The sequence below is a fragment of the Leptopilina heterotoma genome, unplaced genomic scaffold, assembly GCF_015476425.1.
Source record: "Leptopilina heterotoma isolate Lh14 unplaced genomic scaffold, ASM1547642v1 Lhet_63, whole genome shotgun sequence".
Classification (NCBI taxonomy): Eukaryota; Metazoa; Arthropoda; class Insecta; order Hymenoptera; family Figitidae; genus Leptopilina; species Leptopilina heterotoma.
This window is the reverse complement of record NW_025111149.1, coordinates 1,103,371-1,121,175: the sequence shown is the minus strand read 5'-3', so window position 1 is coordinate 1,121,175 and position 17,805 is coordinate 1,103,371. Positions and strand designations below refer to the sequence as shown.

The 17,805-nt window shown below is 25.8% G+C and overlaps 1 protein-coding gene across 1 annotated transcript in view; it reads left to right on the top strand.

Moving 5' to 3' along the window:
- The first annotated feature begins 7,942 nt into the window (after positions 1 to 7,942).
- LOC122509825 (mediator of RNA polymerase II transcription subunit 20) overlaps positions 7,943 to 17,805 on the top strand; it is a 423,200-nt gene continuing 413,337 nt past the window's right edge. The window contains exons 1-2 of the mRNA XM_043624082.1: positions 7,943 to 8,059; positions 8,324 to 8,466. Coding sequence (XP_043480017.1) covers positions 8,046 to 8,059; positions 8,324 to 8,466 — 157 coding nt within the window. The 5' untranslated portion in view covers positions 7,943 to 8,045. The remainder of the gene's footprint in view (positions 8,060 to 8,323; positions 8,467 to 17,805) is intronic.

The window sequence follows — 17,805 nt, the reverse complement described above, 5'->3', positions numbered from 1 at the left end:
ATTTCCTTATTTTCCAAATTGGTAGACACACTGTTAAATGTATTGGTAGAAACTAAAACCCGTCGAAGACGGGTACGACAGCTAGTTATAAATAAATTGACAAAAAATTTTCAAAATTAAATTCAAACTCAAAAAATGTTTATATTAAATTGTCTAAAATTTGAAGTAATAACAGTTAAAACTTGAGAAATTAATATATATATTGTCATCGGTAAATATTATGATAAACTATAAAATTTATTGGACTGTAAATTAAAAGAAATTAATAATAATTAAAAGTTTGGATTACAAAAGCACATAAAAAATGTTACGAATTTGGAACAATTAAATGTGAAATACGTAAAAGAAAACAATTATCCAAATGTTACCGGCAGGTAAAGCAGTTCTCTTTTTCCTTCCACATATTATCTCTATATACAGCAGACAAGTTAATACCGACGCGACGAGACAAGCTTCAACATATCTATTTATAACGCGACTTTTGGTACACCCCGTATAGAATTTTACGAAACTTTGTGTTCGAGAATTCACGATAGACAGCGAAGTGGAAACTCAAACCACGCGTTTTTAGATTGCACGAAACATTTTTACCATTTTCTGATAAAATGTTCACCAGAAAATACGAAACATTTCTACATTCAAGCTTGTTTTATAAATTACAACACTGGTTGCAGTTTCTCGACAATTGTTCTGCTTAAAGTAGTGAAAGTTTCTGGGTTTTTGAAAAACTTCGTCTAGGAATCTTAAATATCCGCTAGTGCGAAATTAGTTTCGTAAAATCTGCTGAACTTATTTTTTCCGTGTGGAAATCAGGGAAAAACAAAATTAAATTTTTGTGGCAACTCTGATTAAAATTAAATCATTTAAAAAAAAATTTCTAGAAGCTATGTAGTAAAAAATTTAAATTATGTATGCAAGTTGTATAAACAAATAATTTTTTATCCCCTTTTTGAGGAAAAAAATTCCCCTTTTCACCTTTTTTGAGGAAAAAAGGTACTGTGATGCCTGCAAATGAATTAATTACACAAGTAATAACTTAACGGTTCCTAAGAAGTATTATTCTGTGACTAACTTGTAATTAATTTCTTTACTACTCAACACTTTTAAATAATTTAATAATCATCTATAGAATCAGTGCGCGTTTAAAAATAAAAAAACTAAAATTGTTGTGTATCTAATTGCTAAAACAACTGTACAATTGGTTTAAAAACAAACAACAAAAACAAAATTGTTGTGTGAGTGTTAAAAAAAGTGTTGTGCTTCCCTCCTGTCTCCAAAATTGATGTGGCGGAGGCAGGTTGTAATAATTTTGAAAACTTCCCTAGTGACCATTAATTAAATCGATTATTTCTAAATCTATTTAATTAATAAGTGGATTTTCCTTGTGTTTATATATTTCTTAGAGTGAGGTTCATATATAACTTTTCTTGGTTCACGCGGCTGTCATTTAAATTGTTCACTTAAAAATTGGAAACTTTTTGTCACTGACAAAAGGTTATATTTTAATTTACACATTTTACTTTATTAATCTTAATTTACTTAATTTAATCCGAAAATCAATGTTATGTAATTAGCCATTAGATTCACTCGTAATTATAGTCTTATTCTAGTTACTATTTATAATTTTCTCTCAAGATCAAGAAAAGATTAAAATACCTTAAAATTTATTGTCTTCAGTAACTAAATTTTTATCTTGAAAAATAATTAAATCAGAACTTGATTTTTTGGCAGAATTTCTTTTTGCGTTAATTCATCTTCAGTCATTACACATTTTTATCTTAAAAAATAATTAAATTTTATCTTTATTTTTTATCAGTTTTTATTATAGTATGATCTTAAAGTTCTGAACGTTGTCAAATGAACGAAATTTATTTTCTTTTCTTATAATTATATGATAATTTTTCGTTACTGACAAAAAAATTAATTATAATGTTTTTAAATGTAAAATTTAGTTTTTTAATTTTTATTGCAATCAGTAATTTATTTGAAATATTTAAAATATTTAATTAAGATTTTTATTAAAATTTGTCAACTAAAATTTTGTGGAAAGTGAATTATGTATTTGCAATTTATGTTTTTGTAAATTATTAAAAAAATTCAATTAGAATAGGATGTGTTAATATTTTTCTTTTCAGGTTTTATTTTTTTATAGAACTTTCTTTCTATTTTGTTTTTTTCCTATTAAAAGTCAATTATTTATTCGAATAGTTGACTCTCAATAGAATAATCCACTGTCACTATGAGAATTTTTTCTTTTTTACCACATCAATTTGTATTGTATTTTCTATTTTTTCGAAAATGTTTCCGCGGTCGGTTGTTTTTCGCGTAATTAGAAGGATTGTTAGGTAGGAAAAATATTCGCGAACTTAGAAAAATTGTTCAGGTAGGAAATATTCGTTAATTTGAAATTGTCAGATAGGAAATATTTATGAATTGTTCATAATTTGACTCATTTGCAGGTTTTTGTCATTGTGTCTAGTTTTATTGTTTTCAAATTTATTAATATTTTATTCACATCTGTTCTCAGAATCACGATGCAAACAAAAGTTTTTCCATGTTCTGAGCTGTTCAAAAACGTCATAATTAAAGGTGTGTTTTCTTATATTTTATAATATAAATATTAATCTAAAAATTAATCTTATTAAAAAGGAATAAACTGATCAATATTACATTGCATTTGAATTTCCGCGCCATTACGTTAGTAAAATGTAACCAACGATTGAGTGGACGTAACTTTGCGTAACTTTTCGACTTTATTTATTATTGGAGATGAATCCACTTAGGCTGAAGTTCCATGGCAGCGTTTTGCGTTGCGTTTTGTAACTAGGCAATGAGTGTGAGAGGGATAGAGATATACGTTTGCTATATTTGCACTCATGGCCTAGTTACAAAACGCAACGCAAAACGCTGCCATGGGACTTCAGCCTTACGAATTTATTTTTATCGAATTTTAAATGTAAGGAAATTTTATTTTCTGGAATTAACATTTGACCGAAAATGAATATGAGAGAATAATATTATGATCGAATCGACATGTGCTGCAATTATAAATTATCATAATTTCTGTTTGTCTGAATTTTAACATAACCTAATTTTAAATGTTAGAATTCTTAAAGTTTGTAAGGAAGATGGAACCGAAATGTAATATAAAGTAAAGGCATTTTCATAGAATTAGTTTTGAGGATAATAATTATATACACGAATAATAAAGAAATCTATTTTCAAATGTAAATAATAACTAAATAGTCGAAATTAAATTAAACCGAATTTTAAAATAAAATTCGGTTTAATTTAATTTCGACTATTTCAACTTTCGGCAGAATAAAAAATCGACCATTTTAAAATTCTATTAGTTATGTTTTTGTGCAAATATAAATTATGTCAGATTATAAATCTAGAAAAACAAATTCGTTTCAAAAGTTATTATTTACATTTGAAAATAGATTTCTTTATTATTCGTGTATATAATTATTATCCTCAAAACTAATTCTATGAAAATGCCTTTACTTTATATTACATTTCGGTTCCATCTTCCTTACAAACTTTAAGAATTCTAACATTTAAAATTAGGTTATGTTAAAATTCAGACAAACAGAAATTATGATAATTTATAATTGCAGCACATGTCGATTCGATCATAATATTATTCTCTCATATTCATTTTCGGTCAAATGTTAATTCCAGAAAATAAAATTTCCTTACATTTAAAATTCGATAAAAATAAATTCGTAACAGGTGTATTCCACGTCAGTTCAACACAAAAAATTTTATTAGGTTTTGGGATTCGGTTGAAATTGGGTAGATTATATCCTCTGGTGGTAATAAATAAAATCCCCAAGCGATTTTAAAAAATTTCAAAAACTGGCGGACATATTGGATTTTTAATTTTTTTGTACTTTTTTTTGAAAAATATATATCTCTGCTTCTTCTTAACGGATTTTAGTTTATGACCTCTTAAATTGTTCGTATTGAAATATGCTTTTATTTAAAAAATTAAAATTAAAAAAATTATTTAAATTTTTTGTTTAAAAAATTAATTTAATTTTTTGAAAAGCCATAGAAAAAATATGCTACCTTCAATTTTTATCATTTTTTTACCATTTGTAGCCATAAATGTGTTGAACTTGTCCTGAAATTTTCATCGTGGGACAGCCAGTAGTTTTTGAGAAAAAAAATAAAACGTAAATCCTCGCATAGCGCTGTAGCGCTCAGTTTTAATGCCGCACGATTGTAAATGGAATTTTAATGAAAGTACGAGTTTTTATTAACCCTAGAACTAAAATATGATTTTTTTATAGACTAACGAAAAACTGGGGAGGTTTGGTACCCCAGATTTGAAACAATTGTAAAAGGTTACCTTTTTTGTAATTTTTTTAATTTGTCAACAATGTGGCTAATTTAAAAAAATTAAACGGATTTTAAAAGGTAAATAAAGAAAAACTGTAAGACCTCGGAAACTCCCCCGTAAAAAATAGAAACCTCTTTTGTAATAAATGATTTTTATTCTATTTTAAAATCATTTAACATTTGTATATATTGTAAATAATATTTAAATTTTCAAGTTGCCTTAATCAAAATAAAATTGTCTCTATTTACCTTTTAAAATCCGTTTAATTTTTTCAAATTAGCCACATTGTTGACAAATTAAAAAAATTACAAAAAAGGTAACCTTTTACAATTGTTTCAAATCTGGGGTACCAAACCTCCCCAGTTTTTCGTTAGACTATAAAAAAATCATATTTTAGTTCTAGGGTTAATAAAAACTCGTACTTTCATTAAAATTCCATTTACAATCGTGCGGCATTAAAACTGAGCGCTACAGCGTTATGCGAGGATTTACGTTTTATTTTTTTTCTCAAAAACTACTGGCTGTCCCACGATGAAAAATTCAGGACAAGTTCAACACATTTATGGCTACAAATGGTAAAAAAATGATAAAAATTGAAGGTAGCATATTTTTTCTATGGCTTTTCAAAAAATTAAATTAATTTTTTAAACAAAAAATTTAAATAATTTTTTTAATTTTAATTTTTTAAATAAAAGCATATTTCAATACGAACAATTTAAGAGGTCATAAACTAAAATCCGTTAAGAAGAAGCAGAGATATATATTTTTCAAAAAAAAGTACAAAAAAATTAAAAATCCAATATGTCCGCCAGTTTTTGAAATTTTTTAAAATCGCTTGGGGATTTTATTTATTACCACCAGAGGATATAATCTACCCAATTTCAACCGAATCCCAAAACCTAATAAAATTTTTTGTGTTGAACTGACGTGGAATACACCAACAATATTGTAACGAGCGACGTTTATCTCGCTCTACTGATAATCGATAAATCGAATCTCGATATATCGATGAGATTTCTTTTAATTAATTTAAATATACTAGCGCAGTCGACGGCCGCAAGCGGCCGTCTCCTTTGCCGTTCTCTGCCATTTCTCAATTCAGTTCCCTGCCTAATTTTTAATTAATTACAATTTTTCTTTTTTCTTTGTGAATTTCATATACAATTAAACTTACACAAACATATAAGCGTAAGGCATATGAAACTGGCGAACGCTAAGCATTAAATAGGGAATTATCTTTAACTGTTCTACGCCATTTCTAAATTTAGTTTGCTGCCTAATTTGGAATTAATTCTAATAACTTTAATTTCATTACATTTAAATATAAGATTTAAACTCCTGCCCTATTATAATTATATTCTTTGTTACTATTATTAATAATTACTTATTATTTTCAATAATATTGATTTCAATTTATTTATTCTAATTTCTTTTTTAATAAACATAAATTGATAAATATATACCATTTGTCTAGTTTTAATTATCTGATGCTGAATTAGAATGTATGTTCATTGTTATTAATAATATTAAAAAAAGTTTTTTGTTTATTTAATTTTCTTAATTACTTTTAATTAAAAAATGAATAAAAATAAATATTTATTTTTTATCAATTTCAAAAAAGGCTATCAACATTTTAAAAGTTAGCGCCAACAATTGGACAACCGCAGCTCCATCTGCAACATGCACTTTGCTTATGAGTATGCCTTTCTCCATAATGCTTTTTTCCTAATCGCGCTGCGAGTTCTCTTCGATATTTTCGATATTCGATCTTGCCCATGCCTTCATGCTTTTTTTTGGTAGGAAATTAATAATTTTAAGTAAAATGTTAATTCTAAATCGTGAGAGATGGCACAGCTTTTTAGATTTCGAATTATAAAACGAATCGTCTTTCAATTTATTAAATAGAATAAATATTGGAAAATATATACACAAAAACCTCTTTATCTGCTCCGAGAATTAACTCGTAAAATAAGCTATTATATTTCCCTAAAGTCTTCTTGGTATTTCCACTTAGGAATACTTCATATAAACAAAATCTAAATAAGTATCGAATATCTTTTCCTTTGACAAAGAAGTTTTGAAATACGCATTAATTCGGCAAAATGCGTTTCATTCCTTTATTCATAACTAATGTTAATAATTTGTTAATAATATGTGTAATGGTATTCATAAATATTAATTAATGTTTAAACTATTAAGTGTAAATAAACTATAAAACTTATTAGTGTATAAAATACAATAATTGTTATTAATTAATGAAATAGAATAAGACAGTATGTAATATATTTGATTTGTAATGTCTGATAAATGTATGACTTTTAGAAACAATGAGTATGACTGTATGAGTGTAAAATGTACAGTTGATGAGAAGAGAAGTGTATAGAAATGTACAGTGAATTGGTGATGAACGTACGTCACTCAGGACTTGCGCAGTGAACAATATTATGTACTTAGAGCGGAGTCGCAGATCTCCTCTCGTTGCTCTTTAGTATTAAGACTAATCTCGAACTGAAAGGTTGCATTTTGTAAAGTTGACTTTTATAATAAACTAAAAGGGTTTCCTCACGAAGCAAGTAGAACTAATGATTGATTAATATAAATATTAATCATTAATTGGTTCCTCCTATTCGTAAGAGTTTTTCCCTCCGTTTTAACGGAATTACTTCTGTATTTATTTGAAATTTCCCGGTCCCTTTTCAGGGATATTACTAAGAATGAATCCGCGAATCAAATACGAGTGAATTTGCACAGTACCCATAGTACCGCTCGTAACAATATAGATTCTGAGGTTGTGAATTCGGCGTAATAGTCATTATGTGCAACAGGGATGGGTACGTAACATACTTCATGTATGTTACCCGGGTTTGTTACGTATGTTACGCATGTATGTAACTCGTTTGGTTTGCTACCCTACGTATGTTACATTTTATGACGTCAGTCAGAAGTAAACATAACCTCAATTTTTCTGGTTGTCGCCAATCCGGCACTTGGCCTTGTTTATTATTATTCTTTTAATTAATCATAAGTCCTGGAAATTATTGTTTTAAAAATGAAACGAGGTGGAAGGCCTCTTAATAAACCCTTTTTTCAACAACTTAGTTTTACTCCTACCAAATTAGAAAACGGGAGAGTAGGAAAGTAGTTTGGATTTAAAGTATTAATAAATTTTTTTAAAAAATAGGACTCCACAACCGTAAATGGAATGTTGCATCCAAAAAAAAACATTCCCAGACTAAAGTCTTCTTTTGATAATTCCATTTTAGATTGTTTTCCTGTTCCTAAAAATATAAAAAATCCGTTACTTAATTTATACGTTTATAAGACTTTCTACAGGATCAAATATCTATTACATTAAATTTTTATAACTTAATTTATTGAATCCAAAATCATTCTACTGGAAATTTATATACTTTATACATGTAACTATAAATTATTAATTTTATAATTATTTTACAAAAGTGAGGTTATGACGCACCTTTGATGTTTGCTACGTTTGCGACAATTTGTTACGTATGTTACTCATTTATGTAACATACGTAGAAAACCTCGAGTTTGTTACATTTACCCATCCCTGATGTGCAATTCATTTTGGTATTGTAGATTCATCTCTATTATTGTTGTGTCGGACGCGATTGTTGTGATTCTATATCAACTCCGCTTTGAAATTGATATTTTGATCTAAAAAAAAATCTCAAACATGGGAGTCACTGTGTAAGCATATTATGAAAATTTTTCCACTATTTCCATATTAAATTAAAGACAAATATTTCGTATTATGTGAGTTATCAGTATTTTTGGTTGTTTTGAGGTTATGGCGGTAAGGCGGTGTCAACACATGTTGTCTGTTGATCTATAATTATATATTCAAATTGATTAATTAATTAGTTAATCAATTATTAATTGAAGAAAAATTGTTTCTTTCTAATTTTGATATTTTAGTAGAATTTTTTGTTGATTGTCAAAATTTTCTGACAGGTTGCAACAATTTCCTATGACAGAAAATAGGACAGGACCGCAGACAATTGAGTTTTTGACGAAACGAATTGTCGCTTTAGGAGCTGTGCAGTCTGGTCATTTTTTAGTTGATTGTGAAACATTTATGTCTGTTCCTCAATTGGGTGAGTCTCATTTAAAAAAATCTTATTATTATTTGCAGAAATTTGATCCTCGTGGCTTTTATTTTTTGATTTCAAAAGCGATTCAACAGAAACAGGGTGGCCACATGTCAGTAAAGTCAGGGAAATGTGAGGGAAAAAAAATATTTTGTCAGTAAAGTCAGGGAAATGTCAGGAAAAAAAAATTTTTGTCAGAAAAGTCAGGGAAATGTCAGGAAAAATTTTTTTGTCAGGGCAATTAAAGAAATTAAGACGGTCATACAATACATTTTTTGCTCTAAACAAAAAAATTTTTGTCAGGGAAATTCGTTTTTATGTCAGTAAAATGTCAGGGAAATTGATAAAGTCAATCTTGCGGCCACCCTGAGAAAGTGTTTTCTTGATGTTTACAAGTTTTTTGAATATATTTGAGAATGAAATATAGAAAATACATTCTATATAGATATTTTAATTGTAATTAAAAAGATTCTTCTTAGGGCCGGTTCCACAACTTCGACTTTAAACCGAGTTCATTTTTAATCAAAGTTCTAACCGCGAGTTTACGATGCATGCGTTCCACAACAGATTTTTGAGCGTCGTTTAACTAAACGTATACCTCCTTCGTCATAATTTTATTTTTCTCCTATTTCTATTATATTTGACAATTTCATTGGGCGAAGTAAAAAGCGGAACATTGAGACAAGTTTTGAAAAAGCAAAGCGTTGACAGTTGACACATATAGAATCCAGTCGAATCTTTCTGAATCATTTGTGTTAAAAGTATATTGTATATATATATATATTGTTTAAAACGCTATAAAAATATCAGTGAAATTAAAAACGGAAATTTAATGTATAATAAAAATAATTTTTTTCGATTCTAGGAGGAAATATTTTTATTTATAATAATACTCACACATATGAATTTAATTTTAAAACATTAATAAACAAAAGTTGTAAATTCAGATGTTCATTACATGAACATTTTGTTTCATCTTTACGATCATCAAAAAAATCTATAACAATTTTTATTAAAAAAGTCAATTTTTCACCTTTAATTGTGATTAATTCTATTAATTTTAAATACACCCTATATTTTATTAACTACACCAATCTATTCTATTTCTGCATTTAAATTAAATGAATTTTTAACAAAAATGCGAATTTTTTGGCTTTAATTGTGATTAGTTCTATAAATTCAAATACAAGTTATATACTTTATATACACTCATCGACTCGTGTTGATATAAGGAATAAAAATTTTGATTAATATTATAGTTAAAAAAAAATTTTATCTGGAATTTTTAAAAATCTTTGGGTTGGTCGATTCTTCTATCTGCATAAAAAATTCTTCAACCGTGAAATTGACATTTTTTATTTTTTATACATAATTTTTAATATTATATACAAGATAAAAATATTATTATTTTTTGTTGGAAACTTAACCTCAGCTTCAAACTACTATACATATATGACGTACAAAACTATGGTGGGGAGAGATTTAACCGAGGTTTAAAGAGTTAAACCTCCAACTTTGGCCGGTTAATTTCAACCAGGGTTTAGCCATTTTGACCCGAGTTTAAAAATTTGTGGAACGCATAATTTTCACTAAACCGAGTTTACCGTCTTAAACTCTGGTTAAATAAAGTTGTGGAACTGGCCCTTAATGTTAGATGTTAGTTAAAAGAATTTTAAAATTAATATTTTTGAAAATATTTGAAAAAAGAATTTTTTCGTCCTATAAATTTCACAATTTTTTCGATTAGTTTTTCTATGCAGGTCTCAGATAGTTCGACTTTTTTTTTTTTTACTATTTTTGACTATTTTTATAAAGGCGACTTTTTTTCGATTTATTTTCAAAAAATTCGACTCTTTCGTCTTTTTTTCCAAATATTGCAACAAAATACTACTTTTTTTTATATAAAATGCAAATTATTTCTATTTTTATAATGTTAAAAATAACTCTAGTCAAATATTTCAAAATTTAATTTTGATTAATTTATCTATCAGATAATTAAATTTCCTAAATATAAATATAAAAAATAAAAATATAAAACGTGACACAATGTATTTTTACATGTAAAATTGCATGAAATTGCGTGACAGGGGGGAGGGGGGGGGTCTAAAATCCCGAAAAATTGCGTGACATCATTTGTGAACGCTTCTTTAATACTGAATTAAATAATAATAATAATTAAATTAATATGGCATAACAAGTTTTTAAAGAATATTATTTTTTAGAACTTTTTTAAAAATTATACATTTTTTTAAGTATTTCGTTAAAATTTTTAAAAATCAAATTTTGGAAAATTTTATAACTGCAAATTTTTTAAATAATCATGGTTGCCACACAACCTGGAAAACCTGGAAATAGCATGGAATTTGAACGAATTTCTGGAATTTTTTTGGGTTAATGAAAGATATTAAGAAAAATTTAATTCAACATGTTATTTTTCTTTAAAAATGTTAACATGCAATTTTCCTTTTCCATGTTATCTTCTCTTTAAATTAATTTAATTTCTTTTTAATTATTGACTAAATTAAATTAATTTAATTTTTCTTTTTAATTATTGACTAAAACTGTAAAAAATAGGATTTTATATCTTTATTAGTATTACGATTGTCAAAATTTTTTGTTACCAGTTGCTTTTTGTTCAAGATTTTGAACAAAGTTTGAAGATGAAAATTATTTAATTTAGACATGACTTCAATGTGCTAATTATGGCTGATTCTTCTAAAAGTGACATTTTTGATATCTCGATTAATTTTATAAAATCTACTCTCTGATAATATTATTAACCATTTTCATAGAAAAAATTTAGCACTTACTTATCATTAAAAAAATTAAACAATTTTATTTAACTGAATTTATACAATGCCTAAAATAATTTCATCTTTAAAGTCTTTTTAAAATGTCTCCAATAGGAGTTCTATAAGAAAACTAAATTTTTATGGTTTTTTTTCAAACTCTTAGAAATTTTTTAAAAATAATGCCAGAAAATACAATGTTTTTTCTATCATTATGTGCATTTTAAAAATTTTTTGACCTCCGTTTTATATGTGATAAAAATGTTTAAATTTTGTCTTCCGTTTATGTTAAAATTACTTCACGATGATTAATAATGTTTTTATACATTAAAAATATTCTAAAAAAATGTGAATGCACATTAAAATAAATTAATGGTCTGATTGCTTTTATTTTTGATTATTGCTTTTATAAATATTCAAATTTTACATATTGGCCCGAGTAAAATTCAAAGAAGAAAGACTTTAATATTTTCAAATTAATTTTGCGCAACTTAAATTCTTACTGTTGAGTATGAAATAAAGTAGTTTCAATAGAAAAAACCATATAATTTTAAAAAAATATATTGAAAAATCGAATATCAAAAGTATCACTTTCAGAAAAATAAACATAAAAATGCAGTTTTGTAAAATACTTGTTTTTTCATCATAAATAATTCCTAAATTTTAACCTGGAATTTTTAATATTTAAATCCGTTGATAATTTAGTTTGAACCTCTATCGTTTGACACCTGCAGTGCCGCCAAAAGTTTTGCTCTAGGAAAAGCTCTATCTCCTGTTAAAATACGTCTGGGGTGTCTGGACATCCCAGTTACTCCCTAACGTTAGAAACATTATCAAAATAAGTAAATTCAAATTTTTTTAAAAACTCGTTTTCAATCAGTTAAAATCATCTGATAAAGTATAAATTGATAGGTTATGCATGAAAAAGTTGTATTTTATAAAAAAGAAACATTTTTATCCAAAAATTATATTTTTATGAAAAATAGACAATAATCTGTATTTGTAACAACTTATGAAATTTGAGTTAAGATTTATTAAAAATTTCTGTGCTCTCTCTACAGTCAGAGATTAAATTCTAACACAAAAAAATGTGGTAAATGACAGTCAAATTTAAATTATAAATTCTATATTGTAAATAATATTTTATCATATATTAGAGGTATTTAAAATTGTTAATTAAAACTTTGATTAATGATAAATCGTCCAAACGCCCGTCCTGCCGGAAGGACGTTCCGAAAAAAGGCTTTTAAAAAAAGGGAATTCAACTTTTCTTTTCTGGCACTCCTTGGGATTGAAATAGACGAAAAGACGAAAAAATCCATATTTTTGACTTTTTAAAATAATAATTTAAACCATTTTTCAAAGCCTTCAAACTTGCTATGTTTTTAAACAGTGAAAAAATCATTTTTTCGTAAATTTAATGTAAAATCCCCAAAAATCAATATTTTTTGACCGGACATTTTTTGACAAAACTAAATATATCGTTGGAAAGGTAATGAAACAAGCTTTCAAATGATGTAAATATCGAGTCTTTAAATTTATAAACCTGGGCTAGGTAGTCTCTTAAATAAAGCGAAAAGCGTCCTGCCGGCAGGACCGGGCTTCGTCATTCTGTGACTAAAAATTATGTGAATTTTTGGAACATGTAACTTCTTCAAACTACCCAGCCCTTAGTTTTGAACTTACAAGCTCGATATTTATATGCGCTGAAAGCTTGTATCGTTATCTTTCCAATGATATATATCATTTTTTATTTATCTGAATCCATGTTAGTTTTCTTTAGTGATTTCGGAGGGACTCACCTGAGTCTTTTTCGTCCTGCGGGAAGGACGTTGGACGATTTATCATTAAATATTAATTTACAGAATCACTTCATAAGTTATAAATTTTAATGTTAATATATTCAGATTATTAAGTTTGTAAAATTTTAAATTTATAACACCATTTTTAGTAAATATTAATTGTTTAAGTCCATTTTATAGTTCATTTTAATGATTTTTACTATTCGCCAATTGTCTTAAATTTCTTTCACTTCAGATGTTCAAATAATTATGTTTTTTTAAGTAATACAAAAACTAATTTTTTTCTCTAAAAGTGTATCTATTTAACTTTAAAAACCTAAAATAGTTTTTAAATTAGTCAAATTTTTAAGAAACTACAGCGTTTTTTGTAAAAAAAGTCAATTTTGCAATTTTTTGGTGTTTTTTTGGGTTTTACGGTTTTTTTTCAAAATGTTTTTAATTTATCAAAATATGAATAATATTATTGTATTTCTTACTAAAAAACCAATCAAATTCACTATACATAATTTTTTTACATCAAATAGAAACCTTATAAAACAAGTTTAAAGCGTGGGGTGTCGGGACACCCCAGTTACTCCTTAGAGGGTGAGTAAATTCACATACTCCTTCTAGGGTTAAGTTTAGAAAAAAGTTGTCAAAAGAAGAAAATTTTGGTTTTTCTTCAACTTTTAAGTAATGTAAAAAAATTAATTTTTATAAACAAATTAATTTTTTTTAAATTTGGGCGTTCGTTATCAGGAAAATATGAATAATAGTAAGTTGCAAAATTGTTTCAGAATATTTGTAACGTTTATCATATAATTTTGGTTATTTTTAGACACTGTATTAATATAAATTTGATATGTTCTTTCACTGGAAAATACAACTGTTCTTTTACTGGTCAACATTCTTTCACTGGTAAAATGGACATTCTTCAATATTTGATTAAAATTTGATATATTATGTTATATATTTATAAAATTTGTATCATAGACTTCAAATTCTTTAGGAATTTTGCTATTCATTGCATATGTTCAAAACGAAATTCAAGAATGTCAATTAAAAATTAAAAATATCGAAAGTATACATTTCCTTAAATTTTCTTTCACTGGTGCCACTACTCTACACGGAGAGAAAATTATATTAAATTTTGTAAAAGTTTTAGTTAAATTTTAATATAACTTTACTAAATTTCTTATTATTTCTTTCACTGTTTAGTATTATCTATGTCAAAATTTCGGTTTGTTGCACTTTTTCCTCAAATTGTAAAATATTTTTACAAAATATAATATATATTTTCTCTCCATGTATATTTTCAAAAATTCATCTTAATAATTTCAAAAAGAAATGAGGCGTTGTATTTATAATATTGTAAAAAATTAAACTTTTTTATATAAATAATTGAATTCTCGATAAACTTTCGGAAAATATTTAAAAATAAGGAAGGAAGTTTATTTAAAAGTTGTTGTAAATAAATTTTTTAAGGATAGCAATTTTAATTTTTATAGAAATACATAGTTCATTTTCGTAATGCTTTAAGTTGAAATTTTTTAAAATTATTTAAATTCCTGTGGAAAAATAAATGACGAGAATATTAAAATTTTTTATAGAATTTAACAAAATTATTTAATTTTTGAATAATTGAATTTGAAAATCAGTGAAAAGTCAGAATTTTTGGGAATATTAAATAAAATAAACGACTTTTTCGACTTCTTTTTGAATCTGCAATCGACTGAAACGTCTTTTTTGTGCCCCTTATAGTCTAAATCCGAGGCCTGGGTTTGTTTTTCTTTGAGAATTTTGTTTATTAGGAATAGTTAAAGGTCTTTAAATAAATAACTAGTTAAGGAATTGGGAGAATAAATAGACAAGTAATTTTTTTCTGGATTATATCTCCTATTTGGCAATAAGTTTCTATAATTTAATTCTATACAAAACACGCATCAGTTTGGTTCTGTCAAAGATCTTATTACAGCAATCTTAAACATGTCATGTTGAATCATATACTTTCTACAGAGGTACAAAGGTGGGTTTTTATTTTACTTTTTTTTTGCTTTATGGAAATTTAAGTACACACACTTTTTGACGGAAATGAATTTTTTTTAAACGTTACTTAAAGACACATTCTTCATTTTCACATCAAAAATGTTCACATTGCTCCACACCGGCAGGACTATATTTTTTTTGTGCTACGTAGATTTTTTTGTTTTTTGTTACATATAATGCTACATTTTCCGATTCCTAATTTATTTCTTCTTTAATATCTTTTTAACTTTTATTAATTTCGATATTTTGGTTTGTTTCAACTTTTTGTGGAAAAATTCGAATAATTTGATTCGAATGAAAATAAAACGTATTTTTAGGGGTAAAAAATAATTGAAAAAAAATTTGTTTTTAGGAAAATATTTTTTTTAGTAGGAAAATGAAAATTGTGAGCAAAAATATTTCAGGTTGGTTTTAAAGTTCTTCAGACAATTTTTTTTCTAGTCCATTAATATTGATACATAGGCCATTGGGTTAGCTCTCGAAGTTTATGAAACGATTTTTCATAAAACTTTGAGTAACAAAGTCTTAAGCTACATCTGTTTTTCTTAGTTGCTAAGTTTTAAAATGAAAACTTTTCTTATTGACATTTGCAAATTATAGAAAAATGATTTCATTCTTCTGACTCTTTACTACTTTTATAGTTTTTCTTTCTTTTTATTTTATTTCCCTAAAGTTAGCGTCGACGCGGAGCTTCAATATTTGGGGTTTTCGAGATGAAAATTTCACTAATTTCGCTTGTTTCTTTGGAAAATTATGTAAAAAAAAACATTGAATTTTTTTACATTTCGTGAAAAAAACTTTTTTTGACCTTCGGCGTCGACGATAAATTTAGAATTTTGTCGATTGATAATTTTTGAAAAATTTCTTTATTTTATCGTTTTTCGTTGAGGTGTAATAATGGTTTAAATCTACAAAGATATAAAGAAGCTAGACCTAGGCGTTATTACAAAAATATTAAATCTAGCAAGCGAAGCTTTTTTTTTATTTGGTGTGTGAATTTTTCAAAAAAACATCATCATTGTTAAGTTCTTTTTTTATCTCGCGTTTGGAAAATACATTTTCACAGTCACTTTCACGTACAATAATTTTTACTTCATTCATCGAGACAATTAAAAATTGATCGTTCAAAATATTTTGTTGTCAAGCAAAGATGATAATTACTACTATATTCTATAAGCGATCGTATTGCCACGTAATTAAATATAAGTATTTTTTTTATTCGAGATGACCAGCATTCAATTATATTTTCTTAATTATTGTCACAAAACTTTATTAGTAGGTTTATTATCGTTATTTATATCGTATGTTTAACATCGAAGACTGATTGCTTATTATTGAATTATTCGCGGATTAAGGAAGTTTTTGAAAAAATGTTTTTACTTCGTTAAAATCATTTTAACTTTTGTTAAAATGTTGTTCTACAGTCTTGTTAGTTTCTATCTTGTAAAAGCATAATATCGAAGGAAACCAAAGTATTTCGTTTCTAATTTAATTTTGGTCGTTTTCTTCGATTAAACAATTTCCTATTTTTCTGATTATTTGTATAATTTGTTTTTGTAGGAAAAATAAAAAAAGTTTGTAACATTTAGAGCATTTTTATGATCCTAAAGTTCTGAAGGTTCAAATAAACGAAATTTCTTTCATTCTTCTTTAAATGAAATTTTTATTACAATAACAGGGTGGCCACATATCAGTAAAGTCAGGGAAATGACAGGAAAAAAAAATTGTTGTCAGGGAAATTAAGAAAATTAAGACATTTTTCGATTTATTTTCAAAAATTGCAAATTTTTCGAATTTTTTTCCAATTATTGCAATAAAATAACACATTTTTTTAGTATAAAATGCAACTTATTTTATAATTAATATCATGTTTATAATTAAAATTCTTCAAAAATTTGATTATTTTTATTTATACATATTTTTCAAAAATTCAATTATTTTTGAAAGGTTTTACCAAATTTCAATTGTTTGAAAATTTTTTAATTGTAGGTATATAATTCAAAAACTATTAATTTAACAAAAATTATTTTAAAATATTTCCAAAAAATTAATTGTAAGAATTTTTTAAATAATTTTTTGAAAATATTACATCTTAATAACTTAAGAAAAAAATATGGACAGTTACAATTATTATAAAAAATTGAGTTTTTGTATTAAAATAATTAAGTTATTCTAGAAGAACTTTCGGGAAATTTTTTTAAATAATTGATTTAGAGATAAAGTTTAGTTGAAAATTGTAAAAAATAAATGAATTCAGGAAGTGTTACAAATTGTAATTTTTAAAAATTATTAAAATTCATACTCATTTTCCGTAAACTTTCATATTTTTCTGTAAAAAGAATTTTGTCAGGTAATATAGTTTTAATGTCAGTAAAATGTCAGGAAAATGATAAACTGAAACCTGTGACCACCCTCTTATAATTCTTATTGCTGTCAGTAATTTATAAAAATAATTTTACTCTCGAGTAATAAAAAATATTTCGTTTTTTTCCTTTTTGTAATTTTAAAAATAATTTAAACAGAAAAAGTTTTCGGTTATTTCAACTTTCAAAAATTTCGTTCATTTTAACGTTAAAAACTTGTGGATCATTTGAAAAAGTTTTTCAATTTAGACCAATAATTATTTTATAAGTTAATATGTATTAAGAAACGAACATTAAAATCACAGGGAGTAAAATAATTATTTAAAACATAACCCTAGCGTATTTTAGTATTTTTCGATTATACTT